At 34.5% G+C, this 18,526-nt stretch overlaps 2 protein-coding genes across 47 annotated transcripts in view; both read right to left on the minus strand.

The window, feature by feature from the left end:
* Positions 1-16,853, minus strand: part of LOC141394956 (F-BAR domain only protein 2) — a 65,394-nt gene extending 48,541 nt beyond the window's left edge. For 24 of the 46 annotated variants that reach the window (XM_073973202.1, XM_073973036.1, XM_073972861.1 and 21 more), the window contains exon 1: positions 16,713-16,853. The gene's annotated coding sequence lies outside the window, so the exon portion shown is untranslated. The remainder of the gene's footprint in view (positions 1-16,712) is intronic. The other 22 variants (XM_073973294.1, XM_073973114.1, XM_073972950.1 and 19 more) reach the window with 1 other exon arrangement.
* Positions 1,017-16,876, minus strand: Kdm3 (Lysine demethylase 3). Its single transcript, XM_073973403.1, has 2 exons — positions 16,713-16,876; positions 1,017-4,257 (listed from the first exon to the last, which is right to left on the minus strand). Exon 2 carries the CDS (start codon positions 4,239-4,241, stop codon positions 1,170-1,172), a length of 3,072 nt encoding a protein of 1,023 aa, XP_073829504.1. The 5' UTR covers positions 4,242-4,257; positions 16,713-16,876; the 3' UTR covers positions 1,017-1,169.
* Between the last annotated feature and the right edge of the window lie 1,650 nt (positions 16,877-18,526).

Genomic DNA, 18,526 nt, shown 5'->3' on the forward strand with positions numbered 1-18,526 from the left:
CAATTCTTTGTATCGAGAAACCACATGGGCACACATGGGCATCATGTGATTTTGATGACTTAGCTATTTACACGTACAGTTGAACCTCGATTATCCGTGAATCGATTATCCGGGAACCTCCATTACCCGTGATAGAACAGAAATGTTGGACTTTTTCCATTTCTTCTGTTTTTCGTTATAAACTTCATTGCCCGGGAGTAAAAACACACTTTCCAATTAATCTGATTAAGCAAACAGAAGGTAAACAAACGAAAACTGCAAATTCTCCCGTATTATACCCCGTTTACATGTAATCGGATTAACCCAGTGGGTTTGGGTTTCAGCTGTCATTTCCATTGCTTATACTTCAACTAAATCCTCATAAAGAAGGTTAACCCTGCAAAAATCTATAATATAAACGCCGTGTAACACAATTTGTGTATTTATGGTATCACAAAAACCATGGGACAAAGACCATTTAGATGAATCTGATGATGATGATATTATGTATCCTTCTAAAATTTGGTGGATTACCGTAACGAATTTAATAAAAATAGTAGATTTTCATATTATTGTACAATATTATGTCATTTTTACTTAAAAATTATGTTCAAAAAACTGCGTAAAAGCATTGCCTCCATTATCCGGGAAAATCGATTATCCGCAATGCCTCCGGTCCCGACCATCACGGATAATCGAGGTCCGACTGTATTTCAAAATTTGTATTACCCGATACAGTTTTACTTCAAAATTATTCCCCATTTAAAGAACCCAACATTTATTAGAACGTTTTTTTTTCCAAGATGTTAGTGTGTATTCAGGAAGTATTACAACAATAAATGTGCGTTTTTGTGAAAATAGATGAAAAACTCCGACCTATTTTTTCCTTCATTTTCTTCAACTATGACATTGATGGCTCGCGTGCAACTGAAACATTTTGACAAAATCTTAAAATGGCAATGTGTTGGTATGTTTCAGAAGTCATCCAGATTTTGCAAGACCCTATCAGATAAATAAGAAAAGAAAAAACAACAAAATATGTGTATTTGCATGAGCATTTTATTGAAATGCTTTTACACAAATGAAATTAAAATACAAAATGTAATTATCGGATGAATAAAATACTTTATCAAAATATTTTGTTTCAGATGCAAAACTGAATGCAGTAGTTGCCACTATGAACTATTGTACTAATCTTCTCGAATGAATGCTCCACTACCGTCGGACATTTTCTGAATTGTTCTCTTCATTTCTTCCGCACGGGATATTTCTTGGTCAAGACGTCGTTCCAGAGCTCTTGTTAGAATTGTACAGCAATCTTTAATAGCGTGATATATTATATTTTTAATTTGTAGCTTATCTTCATGGTTTGTATGAGAGTGTGAAAGTCGCCTGAATTCATGTGTTAAATGATAGCAATGTGTAATATTTTCAGGAGATACAAAATCTTCTGCTACTTTTATACAGTTATGTAGATTTTGAACTTGATGAGGCGCACCAGCTGGAATAAATACGGCATCTCCTAAGCACTGAACTATTGGATATCCCTCGACACCATATTCTTTAAACAACCTAGCACGCAGTTTGTCATCTAAGTACCAATTCTGGTCGTGGATAGGATCATGGTCAGGTTCAAGGCGATATCCTTTCTCTAATGTAACTCTGTTCAGAAGATCTCTAATCTTGTCGGCATCTCTAGCCGGAAATATATGCCACAAGGCCCCGGCGACCACTTTATCGTTTTGAACTCTAGCTCTAGTTAAAAACTCACACCCACCCATAGCTATTGCTTTATGGGAGGCGGAAATTTGAGATTTAGAATCGGAATCCTCTGGAATACCAACATACACCATTATATTGACTGCGTCTGATATGTCCAAGTGTAAATTCGTTGTTCCTTTATCCGGATGAAACGCCGAACCGTAAGCATTGTACATTTTCGGCCCTAGATCTGGCGGTACAAACATTTTGGGCAAACAACTTGCTATATTAAGGTGCCCTGTGCGCAACGTATATTCCGGCATTGGCAATCCCTTCATAAGATCTTTATAACGCGTCGGAAGTATTTCGGCAAAGTCATCTCCAGGAGGCCAATCTTTCAGTTTTAATAGCATTGGTTTACCATTTGCATCTAATAAACGTTTCTTCATGCATTGAAAGCCTTCCCAAAAGTGTCGCATAGGTTGGTTTGGAACCAGATTTCCATTCAGACAATTTATTAAATCGTTAGGCTTGTCACCGAAATCCTTTAAAAATGCTTCAGGTCGCCATAAATCTAGGTTTAAAGATTTAGCCACTTCCGATATCATAACCGGTTGTCCACATTTCCATACTTCTTGAAAAAGTATCCGATTATCAGGATGGTTGGCATTTGTGAGACGTAGCAACTTTCCATCACATAGCCATTCGTGAGGTACACCAGGGGCTATCAAACTTGAATGAGTTAAAGTCATAGCTCGGGGTGGTAAGAACCTCCTTAAACCAGCCAAACCTCTCCGCAAAAAGTTAATGTGTTTAAATTTGTCAAAAGCGCTCGTAATTGGATCTTTGCCAAGAGTTTGCTTGTTATGAGTACGCCCGGGCACATAATCGATTCCATTAGTTCGAGCAAATTCAAGGGCTTTCGAGTGTATTTGTTCCAAACGTAATTGTTTTCTTAGAGTTTCTTCAGTGGCTAAAGACGAATCACTGGTCTGCTGCTTCAACTGAGACTCCTTAATCATATCCTGTATTAGAACCTTTAGCTCACCATTTGGCAATTGTTGTTTACTCAATAAGCACCCGCAAAGCATGGGAATTTGCCACAGAGTTCTTACTTCGTGTAGAAGTCTGCCCAAAACATTTAAAGCATCGCCAGCTATAATTTGGGTCAGCATTAAATCTTCTATGTTATGAGTAACACCACCGGAACACAGTAACCAATAATATTCATCTCTTCCTTTTTGTGGTTTATCGCCAGGTCGACTTTTTCTAACAGTTCTGTTTTCTTTCCGGTCTTTAAAGCAGTCTATGCAGACACCGAATCCACATTTGTCACAAGTCCAATGGAAATTGAAGAGAGTAGTATCGCACACATCGCATATTTCTCTGATCCCCTGCACAACTTTCTTCCAAGCAATTGTTTTATTAGTATTTTCATGTAGCTTCAATGCTTCTGCTTCTTGACGCCAAAGATAGCAGAACTGATCCCCGACATGCAACAATATATAACGACATACTTGTATGTCCATATTGCCAGCAGTTGGTTCCGTATTTTCATCTGGCTTCCATATATTTATTTCTTCCTGAGTGGGGTCAATATAAGGATTTGGAAAGCCTGCAACCACAAGTTGTCCTTCTTCTGTGTATCGAAGGCATCTAAATTCATAAAACCGACAGTATACATCATTGGAACCTTGCTGTGGTGTTCTCCGGCGACATTCTCGACATTTGTAAATTTTTGCAATTGCATCACCACTATTATTCGAAATATCGCCTTCCAAATTAGAAGGGACAGCAACGGTTTTTGTTTGTAGCTTGAAACACGGAAGATGCTGTAAGAAAGCCTTGCATGTTTTACGATATAATTCATCTTTTATTTCTTCTTCTCTTGTTAATTTATCCAACTGTTCAAAGTTTTCATTTTCGTTTTGGGAATTATTGCTCGTTTCATCGTGATTGAATACGCTATTATTATTTCGCTGCTTATTACAGATGGAGTTATCAACGACAATTGGTTCAATTTCTTTCATGTCTTGTTTACTTGCAAATACATTTTCGAAACTTTCTTTTGTTTCCTCTTGAATCTTATGCATTTCTCTAGCAATTTTCTCGGTCACTTCTTTTTGAGGATTTGTAACGTTGGGTTCAGTTTGTTTTGTATCACCGTATTTAATTGTTTGTTCATTCGTAACCTCCTCTTTACAAGTTTTTTGTTGAACCCCTTGCATCATTTGAAATGGCGGAACTTCCATTTCCTTAACAATTGCCTGCTTCAAATTCGCAGTCTCCGAATCAATACGAACTTCAATAATAGATGTTCGCTCGGACATATTATTTTCAAATTTATATTGTTTGGTTGTTGGCCCAAGCAAACGGCCCTCTTCTGTTGGATCGTTGTCCCTTTTCCGTTGTATGCGGAAATTTTTTAATTCATTTAATGATGTTTTCTCCTTATTGCCGTCTTCCTTGGTTTCAATGGCATCTTCTGTTTTAATATCACGGTCGATTTGAGGCATTTTAGATAGCAATACAACTGCTTCAATGGGAGTTCCTGATGACATGTTGGTGTTTAATGTTCTAACATATCCAGATGCGAAAAAGAAAGAAAAGAAAATAGCTTTTTTCAATTTAGAACATTCTGAATGATTGTGACATCAATATTCAGGACAACGTGGCGGCAGTGAGTACACTTCTTCTGTATATATAGTCGTAACAAAAAACACATTTCATCAACACCTTCTCACTAAGTTATATATAGATTTCAAAAAAGATAATGTGGATGGCAGCTTTTGTTAAATTTGAATCATTGCTTGCTGCTCGTTTCAAGTGTTTCAACCAAAGTTAACTACTCACTACCACCACATTACCTGTATTAATTTTATGGAGAATATCATATAGTAAACATGTTATAAAGATATATGTATGTATAAACAGCGCATATGTCCAATTTAAACGGACCATCCTGATTTTTTTTTAATTTTCACAACAAGTAGACTATGTTGACTATTCAGATGATTCAAATACTTAAAACATTGATATTTCAGGAGATATTGGTATTGGCGGTATTTCGACGGTAACTAATTATGCAACATTTGTAGCATATAGACTCCAGTTAATCAGAACAGCCTACTTAAATTATTGTTAACATTAGCTTATTTTTACAAAAAATATGGAAGAATTTGATTACTCTCCCAGCTAACGAAAAAAATCTGAAATTTTGTAGAACAAGTATACCTTTTTGTCCTGATTACTGTAATATAAAGTTCTTTAGGCGGAAGTCCATACTCCCCGAGTCCATACTTCTAAAAATTCTCTTGTTTATAACTTCCCCATTTTGTAACGGATAATGATAATATGGGTACCATTGTAAAGCTCAAAGAATACGCTATTCATTTCATTTATTTCACATCTAATTTGAGGCGATGGGGCCCATAAATAAAAAATTACAATATATGTATGTACGCATTAAGCTAAACCTTAAACAGGAAAAACTACTCCATTTTTTATAAGTAAACATTAAAAATTCCTAAAAAAAATTCTTAAAATATTATTGTATTAAATAAAAATATGATTAAACTATAAAAAATAATTTTCCTCCCTCATGGAAAAATGCGCATAAGCAAGATAGCTAATACTACACCACATTAGGCACAACCACAAAAACATTTTTTATGACTACTCAAAGGCATTAAAAAAAATTAATGTATATGAGGAAAAGTCAAAATTTTTTAATATTCCATTTGAAAAAAAGATTTTTTTTGAAGCTACATGAACGATTTTTGATACATGGATAGATAAAAAATTCCCCTGCTCAAATCGGTTCGATATACTAATTTTGGGTATTGCGCGAAAAATTTATGGCGGTTTCAATTCTGATTACAAGAAAAACTCTTATAAAAACACTATTCATTACGTTGAAAAACAGTGTTATTTTATGGCTTCCTACATACTATATGTTTACTGAGGTCCCATAACTTTAGTGAAAAAGTTGTAAATTTTCGCGGGAATTAAGAAAGAATTCAAAAAAATTACTGGCTTGCAACTTGTTTTAATAAAATTTAAGCTGTTTAGACATCGGAAAAAAATTTTAAAAATATGTACGTAATCTAAACATCGCGAAGATTCAAATGAAACCAAAAAGCGGTTTGCATATTATAGCAAAAACAAAAAAATATATTGAGGGCATTTATAAAATTTTTGTAAGAGAAAATATTTTTTCAAATTTATTTTGTGAGTTAGTTGAAGAAAATGTAGGGAAATTAGGTCGGAGTTATTCTTCTATTTCAGTTAAATTTCACGCAAAAAATCAAATTTTGTATTCTAATCACTTCTCGAGTACACGCTAACAGCTAGCGGAAGATAAGGGTAACGTTCAAATAAATTTTGGGTTCATTTTAATGGGGTATAATCTTCAAATAAAACTGTATTGGGTAATGTTCATTTTGACATGAGTATACATCGCGAATACTCATAATCAATTGATGCGCATGCGGTTTATGAATACGGCGAATTGTTCTCTTTTAATTTGTACACATTTGTCAGGATTTACATTGGCGGCTACGATGTAGCATCGCCTGCAGTGTAGTGTGCACAAAACGGTATAACGCTTATAATTTGCAGAAAGTGCAAATACTTTTTATGCGCATCCGATTTCATCCGATCCATGAAAAAATACATCGATCTAAACATATTACGATAAAATCCATCAAGAACCGTGTAGCATCACAGACTATTTTTGGGATAAATCGGATAAAGCTCCCATGCCACTAAATTTTTTAAACCACTGTTTTCTCAAAAACGCGAGTGATGTGTCAGTTTCTTCATTTACAAGGAAACGATCCGCAGGAAAACGCGATTAAATCCGCGATATTTTCAAAAACATTTTTCGGTTTTTGCAGTTGCTGTTTTCGCCGTTCTAGTGGATGGATTTTCACTATCTATGATTTATATGATCCGGGCCGTCAAAAAAATTAAAATACCTTGGGGTCCCAACACAATCAAAAGGATATTGTAAATACTGTAACCAAAAATAGGGGGTTTCGAAAAAATATCGCACTAAATTTTGGCATTTGGCAGTGGATTACTGTGATGCTGTGTGGGCTACGTAGTCAATATACATATCAAACTATGCGTAATCGCGAGTACTTTAATCCTATTAATCGTTCCTAGAAAAAGCCGAATTCGCGTCACTGTTAAATTAAAAATACAAAAAACACCTAAAATCTGGCTTTAACATGTCAGCATCCATAAAAGGTTGATGCAGTGGAAATTTTAAAAAGTGATACATTATAAGTTTAATCTTTATTTTGTATTCTTCTAATTTTACTTTGGGCAGATATCCTTACTTTAGACGGTTTGACTGGCAATCAAATAAAAACGTAAAAAATTCGTGTGCTTGAACGTGTTTTTACCTATTTTTATTCATTTACGCGGCCATTGGTTCCGGATAAATTAACTTATTTAGGCACATTTTTGAGCTTTGATCAAAAACACTTAATTTGGTCCAACTATGGCCATATTATGTGGCACACTTGAGTAGTTCACGTATTATAATAGCACAAACCTTGGCTTCATCAATGTTAAATTTTTTTGACTTTCCCTCATACAACATACTAGAAAAATCTGTTTCAATAACACTATTGGAAATACAGAAGAAGTTTGCTGGAGGCAAAGAACTATTAAGGCGAGCCACTCTAATTAGAAATGACGTATCCATGAAATGAACAACTAGGGAAAATTGCAACTGAATGTTTCTTGATGAATGAGAAAACATAAAGGCCCTTACCAGAAACTTCGGACATTGAGAAACAATTAGCCTGAAAAACATGAGCAACAACCGATAGTTCAAAAAGGAGGAAAACGAACAGCCCAGGGCTGAACGGCTATTTAAACCATAAATGTACCGCACAGCTCGGTTCAAAGACAGCTGTACCAAGTGCAAATAACATTGTGCCGTACCCGAATAAATTTCAAAACAATACAGTATAGTTGGATGAACAAGAGCCTTAACTAAACGCTCTTTGACAAAAGATGGCAAAGACAAATCAGTGCTGTAAAGAGATCTTAGGGCCCAATTTACTCTCGACACCACACTAGTTATATGCTGCGTAAAGGAAAGCTTACCCTGCGGGGAAATAAATTAGCTTAAAAGTAATTTGTAACTAGTTTAAAAATAACCACAACTGGTTATTTTCTGACTATTTTCCTTTATGCCAACTAACTATTTTAACATGGGGATGAGATAGGTAGTGGACAATTGTCCATCTCTGCATTACTTTTAACTAGTTACTAACCAACTATTTTTGACTAATTTATATCTAACTATTTTTTGACTTATTAGATTGCAACACAGAGAAAATCTCGAATCTCCTTTAAACATTGAAGCTTCCCTTATGTATGTTGTATGTTGTATTATAATGCTGTTGTTTTCATAAAGATCGCTTTGTTCGCGGAAAATGCTTTTATTGATATACAGTATCGGCCAAAACTAAAGCACCCCCTCAGTAAATTTTTTTGAAATGATAATTTTTTATGAAAACTAAATTATAAATTTAATTTTATTTTTCTTTTTGTTTATTTATATCTTAATAATTGAAAAATACAAAAATAAGGAGATCAGAATTTAATAAACAAAAGTTAAAATTCAAAAAACATTTTAGGTCGCAAATATAAGCGGACAAAACTAAAGCACCCCCACCATTTAAGGTACAGCAAAAACTATTGAAATCAATATTTCCTTGCTTATCCTCTATTCTGGATGACACAATCACATCTTTTAGGCATAAATGATACTAAATAATTAATTATTGCAGGCGAAATAATCGGTTTTCGGAAAATTTAGCTTAAATCCTCAAAATACTGAAAATCGGAAGTTACCGTTATATGGGGGCTACACCCAAACGTGAACCCAGGTCCACGATTTTTGGCGAATATGTTTTGTGACCACTAGGAACCCTAAGTACCAAATTACAGCTAATTTAGTAGGAAAATGTGGCTTAAATATCCGAAATACCGAAGATCGGAAGGTACCGCTATAAGGGGGCCAAACCAAAACATTAGCCGATATTGTTCATATTCATCCAAAAATGATGCTACAGCATTCTCTGGTCAAATACTAAATCCCTTAGGTTTAAAAATTAGCAAAAGAACGAATTGCAAAAGAACCGTAGACGCCGGCTTATTCAGTCGACGACCAGCAAAAAACATTCCGCCTCCATGTTTTACAGCGTCTTTGCAATATTCAAGATTTAAAAGGTCCAAGCCTTTTACCATCTGAATACTTTAAATTAAATATAGATTCATTGGAAAACAGTTCAAATGGGTCATGGCGAATGCCAGTCTGGCTCCTTCATTTTTAGTCGATATGAACGGTTTTTTTTTTTTGCTGGTCGTCGACTGAATAAGCCGGCGTCTATCGTTCTTCTGCAATTCGTTCTTTTGCTAATTTTTAAACGTTAGCGTATTGTATTTGACTAGTGGATGCTGTAGCATCATTTCTGGATGTATATGAACAATATCAGCTAATGTTTTGGTATAGCCCCCTTATAGCGGTACCTTCCGATCTTCGGTATTTCGGATATTTAAGCCACATTTTCCTACTAAATTAGCTGTAATTTGGTACTTAGGGTTCTTAGTGGTCACAAAACATATCCACCAAAAATCGTGGGCCTGGGTCAACGTTCGGGTATAGCCTCCATATAACGGTACCTTCCGATTTTCAGTATTTTGAGGATTTAAGCAACATTTTCCGAAAATCAATTATTTCGCCTGCAGTAATTAATAATTTAGTATCTTCTATACCAAAAAGATGTGATTGTGTCATTCAGAATAGAGGATACGCAACGAAATATTGATTTCAATAGTTTTTGTTGTACCTCAAATTGGGGGGTGCTTTAGTTTTGTCCGCTTATATTTGCGACCTAAAATATTTTTTGAATTTTAATTTTTGTTTATTAAATTCTGAATTCCTTATTTTTGTATTTTCCAATTATAAAGATATAAATAAATAAAAAGAAAAATAAAATATAAATTTATAATTTAGTTTTCATAAAAAAATTATCATTTCAAAAAAATTTACTGAGGGGGTGCTTTAGTTTTGGCCGATACTGTACATTAGAGTGATCAAAAAATCTTTCTTTTTGATCCAAAAACCTTATATATGGACTTTTATGGCGATCGGTTAACATTAACCTGTTCCAACCTAGCGATCTTTGTTTCAATAGTAATTTGGAAAAAAAATTAGGGGGTAGGATTGGGTCACACTAATATACATATATTCTGCATTCCGTCTGTGTTTATCACTTTAGCTTTCGAACGAATTGAGATACGACGCTGAAATTTCAGCACATTGCAGCTTTTGGTCGCAGCAGGTTAATTTTGATGATATATAGGCCTACGTTTTGGTATAGCCCCCTACAACGTTACCTCGTCGCGTTTTAATTTAATTTGTTTTTTCTCAGGTTGGTAACAAAGCCCATAAAGCTGCCTACGTTAATAAGTAAACTTAACTTAAATTTTCCAATTGTATTAGCTGCAGCTTTAATTTTAAGGGTTAGCTACGTTTTCTGATCAAAATAGCTCATTAACAGAAATGTTACAATTGGTTTTAAATTATTTACTGTTTACATCAACATTATAAATCGTCTTCGAAATTTTTGTTCGAACAATATACAGTACAAGGAGATATTAATCCTCAACTCAGACAAGGGAGGAAAAACAGTTGCAATGTTGAAAAGACTTAAAAATGCAGCAACTACTCATGGATATGTGTACTTACAGGCGTGTAAGAAAGGATCCCACAACGGCACTACAAGAAAAGTGCAACAAAACAATCATGCAACTCTTTGATATGAATGTCATCAATGAAAATGACATAAACAAACTTATAAGCAAAACTTCGGTAGTACAAAAAATCTATGGACTACCAAAAATCTACGGCCTATATGTTCTTTCATAAACTCACCTACATATGAGTTATCAAAATATATGGCCAACATTTTGAAGTCTTTGACAAAAGACTCAAAATATAATATAAAGGACGCATGCGAATTTAAGTCCTGAGTCAACGAGCAATTTATTTATCAAAATATATTTTTGGAGATTTTCCTATTATCTATATCCACCGTTGTACTGGATGGATTCGAACGCGGAAGGGCTCATTAGAATCGTCGCGTAAAAAAACTAAATTCACGCGGAATTCAAAGCAATTAACAACTACGAAGCTACGTGTTTCAAAACATCAAACATACGCATTTTTAACGCAGGTAAAAAGCAAACATGTATCATTTTCATTTCTGATACATTTAGTTGCATTTTCGAGGAACAATGTATGAGCGTTTAACTGAAATATTTCGACGAATCTTCAACAACACAACACAACAACACAGAAACATTTAATGGAAGTGGTTCTATGATATGCCATGATTTCACTGAATCTTTTCATTGGTTCAAATGAAATCGGGAAAGATCCAATTTTTCATCAGCATTTGAACCCATTCAAAGGAAGTCGTGAAAGATCCGATCTTTTTATCAGAATTTGAACCCATTCCATCGATCCAATAGGTTTGTTTTTTATTCATACACATGTATATCTTCTTTTATTTATCTAAATACGTTTAAAGCTATATATAATTTATTATGCTAGGAAGTCCCAATCATTGAGCTAAAAATAGAGTCGGACTGCAGTCCTGTTTTAGAGAACCCTGCTCTACAGAACCTTAAGGACAAAACCTATAACTTTGCGTGAGCGTTTAAAAAAAAACAAAATACTTGTATTTCAATTTGAAATACATGTATTTTGTTTTTGTATTTTTGAACGCACACGCAACACGCAAAGTTATAGTTTTTGCCCTAAAAGTAAGTCGATTTGTAGATCCCTACAGAACAAAAGAGTATAGTAACCCTGTAGGAAATGTCAATAGGGAATCTATACTGACATTGTCAAAAGTACTACTGACAAACTGTAGACAACTGATGTAATTTCCTATAGACATTTTGTATGAACGTGTCATTCGAAAATCAGATTTGACATTGGAACTAGTGTGTCAGTAGTAAGTTAGTAGTTGCTGAGGGACCATGTGTTGACATTGGAGGTTGCGATTCAGTAGAGACGTTGGAGGTAGTGAGCCAATAGTTTATAAAGCGTCGTATGGAGTCATTGGTACCAGATTTTCACTACTAAGCATGGCACAATTACCCAGGTAGTGGTATAACACCAGCTGATCGAATGTGAAAAGTCAAATCCCTTTATAAAAAATAAAAAATTGTAATTTCCCCAACAACATAAAGAAAGTTTTGACATAACATATTCAAAATTTTACGATGCCATTACCTGGGTAATTGCCATGCTACTAAGTTTTTTGGCCTATTCGGAACTTTTTGCTATATAATATGTATAATAAGACATTGAACCTACACTTTTGTTTAAATAGTATATTTTATTAATGAAAAACATATAATATTGCAAATGCTAAAAAATGCAAATTGCGTACTACAGTCTTTTTATCTTTAAAAAGGGCTAACCCAAGATTCCACATAAGCACAAAATTAGTAAATAAAGCCAATGTTTTCACGGCTGGCTAAATATTTTAATATTTAAATAATAACAAACTCGTCTTCATTGTCAGAAATATCATAGCCTTTTTTATTTTCATGGCAATAAGACTTGGTCCAACATGTCTGCTTAAAATATTTGTTCCTCTGCTGCACTTTATGCTTCATCAAGCTATACCCTGAATGTTGATATAACATCTAGGAATTGAACAGAATAAACATGTATAAATAAACATAACTAAACAAAATTTCCTTTAATTTGCTTACATTTTACAGCTTTACAAACATTGGAAAGACCTCGCAATCGAATTTTGCCAAATATCAGATGTAAGTTGCGATCAGCATTTCCATCGAGACGGGACAATATATTCGTCAGGCTCCACAATCTTCTCTGAAGGAATGTCTAATTGTCGAAGTTTCACACAAATGTTGTCAACCGCCTCAGAATTTTCTTTTTGCTCATACTTGTTGTTATTAAAATTATATACCTGAAGTTTAATCGCTCGTTAAATTTACGATATTCTATTGATTTTTCACAAAAACACTTTTTTCACGAACCTACAAATTATATTACAACAATTTGAAGAAAATGCTTCGTTGGGCTATCAGTAGTGAGATTCTTTAACGCATGTTTTGGCTACCGACAAATAGTTTCTTTATTGCGTTAAATATAAATGTTGTTAATTTATGGCCTCCTTAAGGGGCATTTGAGAGTAGTACTCTTTTCCAGAAGCAACTATTAATGTACATACATCGTTATTAGGTTGTTTTTAATATTTTTACTTTAGTTTCAGGGTTACTTTAGCTTTTATTTTATTAATAGAATAGATACTTTAAGCTGGAGAATATTGTATTAGATTATTGACCTATAGGCTTTTTAATACAAAATAAATTTCAAATCAAAAATTGAAACGCAAAATTATGTATGAATAAAAGTTGGCAACACTGTTGCTATCGGTAGGACTTATCAACAACTTCATTTTGGTTGCTAACTTACCGAAAAATTTCAATAATTACCGAAATTATAAGCATTGCAATTTCACCGATTTTTGTCGGTAACCAAAAAAAATGCGTTAGAGAATCCCACTACAGCTGTCAATATAAACAATGCTTGTTCTTATTAAGGTAAAAGTATCAAATGATGACAACATGGTGACAAATGCTCTGTTCCAGAACCTGAAAGAAGATACTAATTTTTACTACGATAACATTTTTTCCTTAATGTTATGGTTGAAAATGGTAAAAATTAGTAGATTCTTGTAGTTCTGGAACAGACCAAAAGTGTTGACTTTGTCACCATAATAGTAGACAAAGTGGTGACATGTCCTACAGGGTAATTTACAGTTGGAGTCCATGTCGAAATCTGCACAGGTGAATGGAAGTAAAAATCTTTTTGTAAGACGAATCAAAATCAGTTGCGGAGGGAGTAAACTCTGTTGCGAAGTGCGGCGATGCTTAAACTGCAACACTAAAGTTCTCAACCTGTCGTTAGCCAGCCAAATCCTTCCCGAAGTCTGGAAAATAGCCCAGCTACTGAAGTCTGGCAAGGATGCCAGCAAAGGTGAATCGTACAGACCGATTTCGCTTTTGTCGCCCGTAGCAAAGACCCTTGGAGCTTTAGTCCTCACAGCATCCGAAATAACTGTCCAGTTGCCGATCAATAGCATGGGATCCGTAGGCATCACAACAACTGCTCTGCACGCCATCTCCACACATATTAGTCGAGGACTCAATCAGAGCAAGCCAATTTGATAATTAAATTTGGGCAATCTCGTTCAATTGAACGGTCCTGATCACCATCTCGTTCAATGGACACCGGTAATTTCTTTGACAAACGGCGTATACTCAATATCACACGTTGGTTTTTATGATGTTACTCATTCGTCTTTGAACGAGGACAGTGATCCGGATCGTTCAATTGAACGAGATTGCCCAATTCTATTGATAATAAATGATGTGTGGACGCCAGTCGTACTTAGAATTTAGGATCAAGAAGTTCAAGTCCCGTAGAGTGAAACAGGAGTTGTCCAAGGTGGGGTGATATTGCCGGAGCTGTCTAACCTATACATCTTCTGAATTCCAACCGCTGCAGACGGCATTGAGACCGTAACGTATGCGGATTAATGTACGATTTTAGCGTAAGGTGCCTTCCCCGATGACATTTGTAAAAGGCTGAACTCCTTTTTGTCTGATCTTACTACCTTTTTCCACTCGAGGAATATACAAATATCAGCCAATAAATCTACGGCCACTCTGTTCACAACCTGGGCGGCAGAGTTGAGAACATTAGAGTTGAATGTCATGGTCGATGGTAGCAGAATTCAGACCAAAGACCCAGGCAGGCCAGGGGGTATTCATGATCTAGAAAGAGACGTACAACGTTACAAGAGATAACCCCTAGATCAACAAGCCTATCAAGCAAGTTTAAGTAGCATTCACATGAATGGAGTCGCAGATGCAAAAAACAACTATCGTGTGAATGCGGTCCTCGGAGAACATCCACCATCTATCGCAGCTGAGGAGCGTCAGATGTCAGGACAAAGCAGAGTAGTTTTGGCTCAATACGCTCGGGATGGTGCGGCCGTCTAAATTCCTATAGGGCAGGGATTGATGACACCGTGCAAAGCATCTGCCCAGCATGCGGCACAGGCCCGCACGAAACACTGCATCTTTCAACTGCCCTACAAAACCTACTAAGAAACTTAGGTATGTAGCTTTGTGGTTACAAACCATTGAAATAGCCACATTCTTACAACTGATAGACCCAGAGTCAGATTAAGAAAAAATGAACATATAAACTACTGTTACAACAACAACAAACTGCAATTATGGATGTAACCTTTTTGATGATAATTAAATTAGAATTATTTCATAAATTCCTTTGAATTAATAAAAAATCCTGAAAATCATATTTCAATACAGCATTTTCCATTTTCCGAACAAGACGTGAAAATTTCATTCCTAAGGGTTGGGGAAATGACATGTTAAAGCATTGGTGGAAATGCCATGTCAAAGCATTGCTGAAAATGACATGTCACAGCGTTGGTCAATATGACATGCTTTGGATACAAAAATTAATATGTAGTATCTTTTGGGATCTACGCTCATATAAAACTCATTGATGAAGATGCTAAAAAGATGACATACCAGATCACTTGCACCCATGATTGAATAGCATTATTGGCATCGAACATTTCGCTGGGTATTTAATGGACGTGATTACAAGTGGCTCATTTGTACTGGTTCAAAAATCCAATATTTGAACCAACAGCTGAGTAGCATGTTCTTACCGTATATATTAATTTACTTTATTATAGTATTAAATTCTATTTTGCAATTTTACTTGGAACTAGTCTCTGTTCGCCGGTGAGAGAGCGATGCCATCTGAAAGTTGCCCATTATATTCATTTTCTCTTCAACAATCTGATCAAGTACTATTTTCTTCGTTTTCACTAAAGGATAAGTGAAAATAGCATGGTTAAGATCTAAAAAAAGGTTGAATTTTTAGGGGTCACCCATGATAGAATAACATAGTTGGCATTGCTGTTTGTGTAAACACAACAGGTGAAAAAGAATGCCGTATTTACTAGTAATTGACACTGAAGAGGAGTAAAATACGCCATAAAAACGCGTAAATTTCTGTGAAGGCTAGTAAAAAATTTGTAATATGTCTCTTTTTAGAATAGCTTCCAATTGACATCGCAATTCATAACACACTCATGTTCTGGTAGAGAGCAAAAGCAAGTAAAGTGTTATAATTGAAATCAATTAATGGTCCGGTACAGGAATAGGGGTAGGGCAGGGTTGACTGACGTTTGATTAGGCTAATTACAATCACCCAAGAATAATATGTATGAAACTATTCTGCAAACAAAAACATTATCTTATGGTTTTAAATTTGAACCAAACACGGAAAATCTGTCCAAACAATGACGTAATAGAAAAAAACAAAGTTTAATTCCTTTTCTGTGATTACAATAATTCGCTATGATTTAGCCACCATAACGACAAACATACATACATACACATTGAATACATATATAATTAGTGGCGTCTCTACTAAGGGGTAGTTTACACTATATGTAAATGTCATATGACATGAAATTTTCCATCCTTATATATTCGCTAATATGAGTAATATTGGAGATTTTCCTTACGCCATTTACTCTGTGCGTCCACACCAGCAAAAATGTAAAAAAACTACGCTTCCACATTGCCTCCGTGGGTAAATATGGAATGTTTTTATTTCGTGTCATATGACATTGATAGATAGTGTAAACTACCTGTAATCTACAAATATCAAATATCCCACATATTAAAATGCACAAATATTCTATCAAAAATTACAATACAATTTTTGGGGCGTATGCCAACGATAATTTCTTAACAAATGCTAGATATAGGTACATTTTTGTTTTCTCTGCCATAAACACAGTCATTTTCTATTTAGTCAAGTTTTTTGTTTCTAGTTATGTACTTACATGATACAATTTTTCCTCACAATAGCTTTGCTTTATATGTTGGAAACGATATTTCTTAATGTGATAAATAACTGCGATTACATCGCAGCACAATTAATTAATTTTGTTGTAAATACTTCTCAATATTTCTTTCTAATATTTCTGATTTCTGGACACACAAACTTAATGAAAAAGGGAACGAGAGAGAGAGGGATCCAAAGGTCGACTTTTATCGATAAAAAATCGAAAAAGCAACTTCGCTAAAATCATTGTATGAATTCACACGTTCAAAGTTAATAGGGATGAAATTTGACTGTATGGTAGAGAGAGTTGTATAGTTCATGAACGAACTAGTTCAATTGAACGATTCATCGAAAAGAGCGTATGAACTAGATCAGTCAATATAGTTCAATAGTTCACTAAGCGCCAACCGAAAGATCCACGAAGACCGATCAACGAACGAACGATTCACAATCTAGTTCAACACGTCGTTTACAAATGCATAAATTGTCTATTCGCTTAAAAGATTGCAGCATGTCACTCCTTTTGTTATTGATTTTTTAGGTTGCAAATTTCGTGATTTTATTAATTTACGAATATGCCTTCTCTTCTACAAATGCTTTAAGATGCAGACGCCACTTTACTTTGTACATTTATTCAGTTTTACAAGATCATATCGGAACCCCCAAATTTGCATTCCTTTGATCACACCTCCATTAGAGAGGTCGTTTCTTGTTCGAGTAGCTAGAGTATATAATGTATTGCCACTGCCCTTAAGAGGAGTTTTTGGTCTTTCACTAGTTGTATTCCGCAGAAAAATGTTGGAGTATATTGTTTCACGTTACTCCCAATTGTGATTTATATAAATTTTCATATTATCCGCTTATAGCTCAAATGCTTTAAATATTTTTTTTCCTATGCTGCATACATGTGAATTTGAATGTAGTCACTGTGTCGTATTTTGCTTGAAATATTTAGGCACATCACTGAGTGGTTCATTTCATATTCAGATGTAAATGTAGTTTTTATTGGAGTAGTTCAAATTCTTACTTTGCATTTAATGATCTGAAGTTTCATAAAAAATAATGAATTTTCATAAAATATTTCTTTTTGAAATTCTCATTAATCAAAAAAATAAAAAATTTAATATTATTTATGCATATTTATATTGCTCTTATTATAAATGCTGTATTTCTTTTGGAGTAGTTTATTATCCTTTCCATTCTTGGAGTATCAAAATTCAATTAATCAAAATGTTTTTTATTTAAATTTTTTTTATTTTATAATTACTGCCCCCTTTTTTTATACATAGTAATTATTTAGTTCTAACATCCCTCCCTTGTTATATTTAAGCTATTTTATATAATATTAAATTGAACATTATACTGTAGTACACAGCCTTAAGGTCGAAAGACTGGGCATATGAAAATTGAAATAAATAAAAATAAAAAAAGTGACGCCGTCGTCAGTGTTATGTGATGCCCTCGTAATGTGATGTGTTTGTTTATTTTTGGATCAAGGTAGTGGATCCGAATGATTGAACTGGATATTGAACTATAAACTAGGTTACTGAACTAGTTCAGTTAAAAGAGCTGAACTATTTAACTAGATCTTTTAAATGAACTTCTTCTTCTTTATTTGCCTATTCGATTTTCGAATGTTGGCGACCAAAATGCAAATATAAGTATAATATTACAATAGTTTGAATTATTAAATATTGTTTATAATATCGGCAAAAGTCTCTCTGTTTCTAGCTTCGCTTAGCAGGTTTATGACGTCACGTATGCCGGTCCATTCTTGGATGTTGTTGATCCACAGAAGTTGTTTCCTCCCTC

Source organism: Musca autumnalis, unplaced genomic scaffold, assembly GCF_047663935.1.
Source record: "Musca autumnalis isolate F117 unplaced genomic scaffold, ASM4766393v1 scaffold_1, whole genome shotgun sequence".
Taxonomy (NCBI): Eukaryota; Metazoa; Arthropoda; class Insecta; order Diptera; family Muscidae; genus Musca; species Musca autumnalis.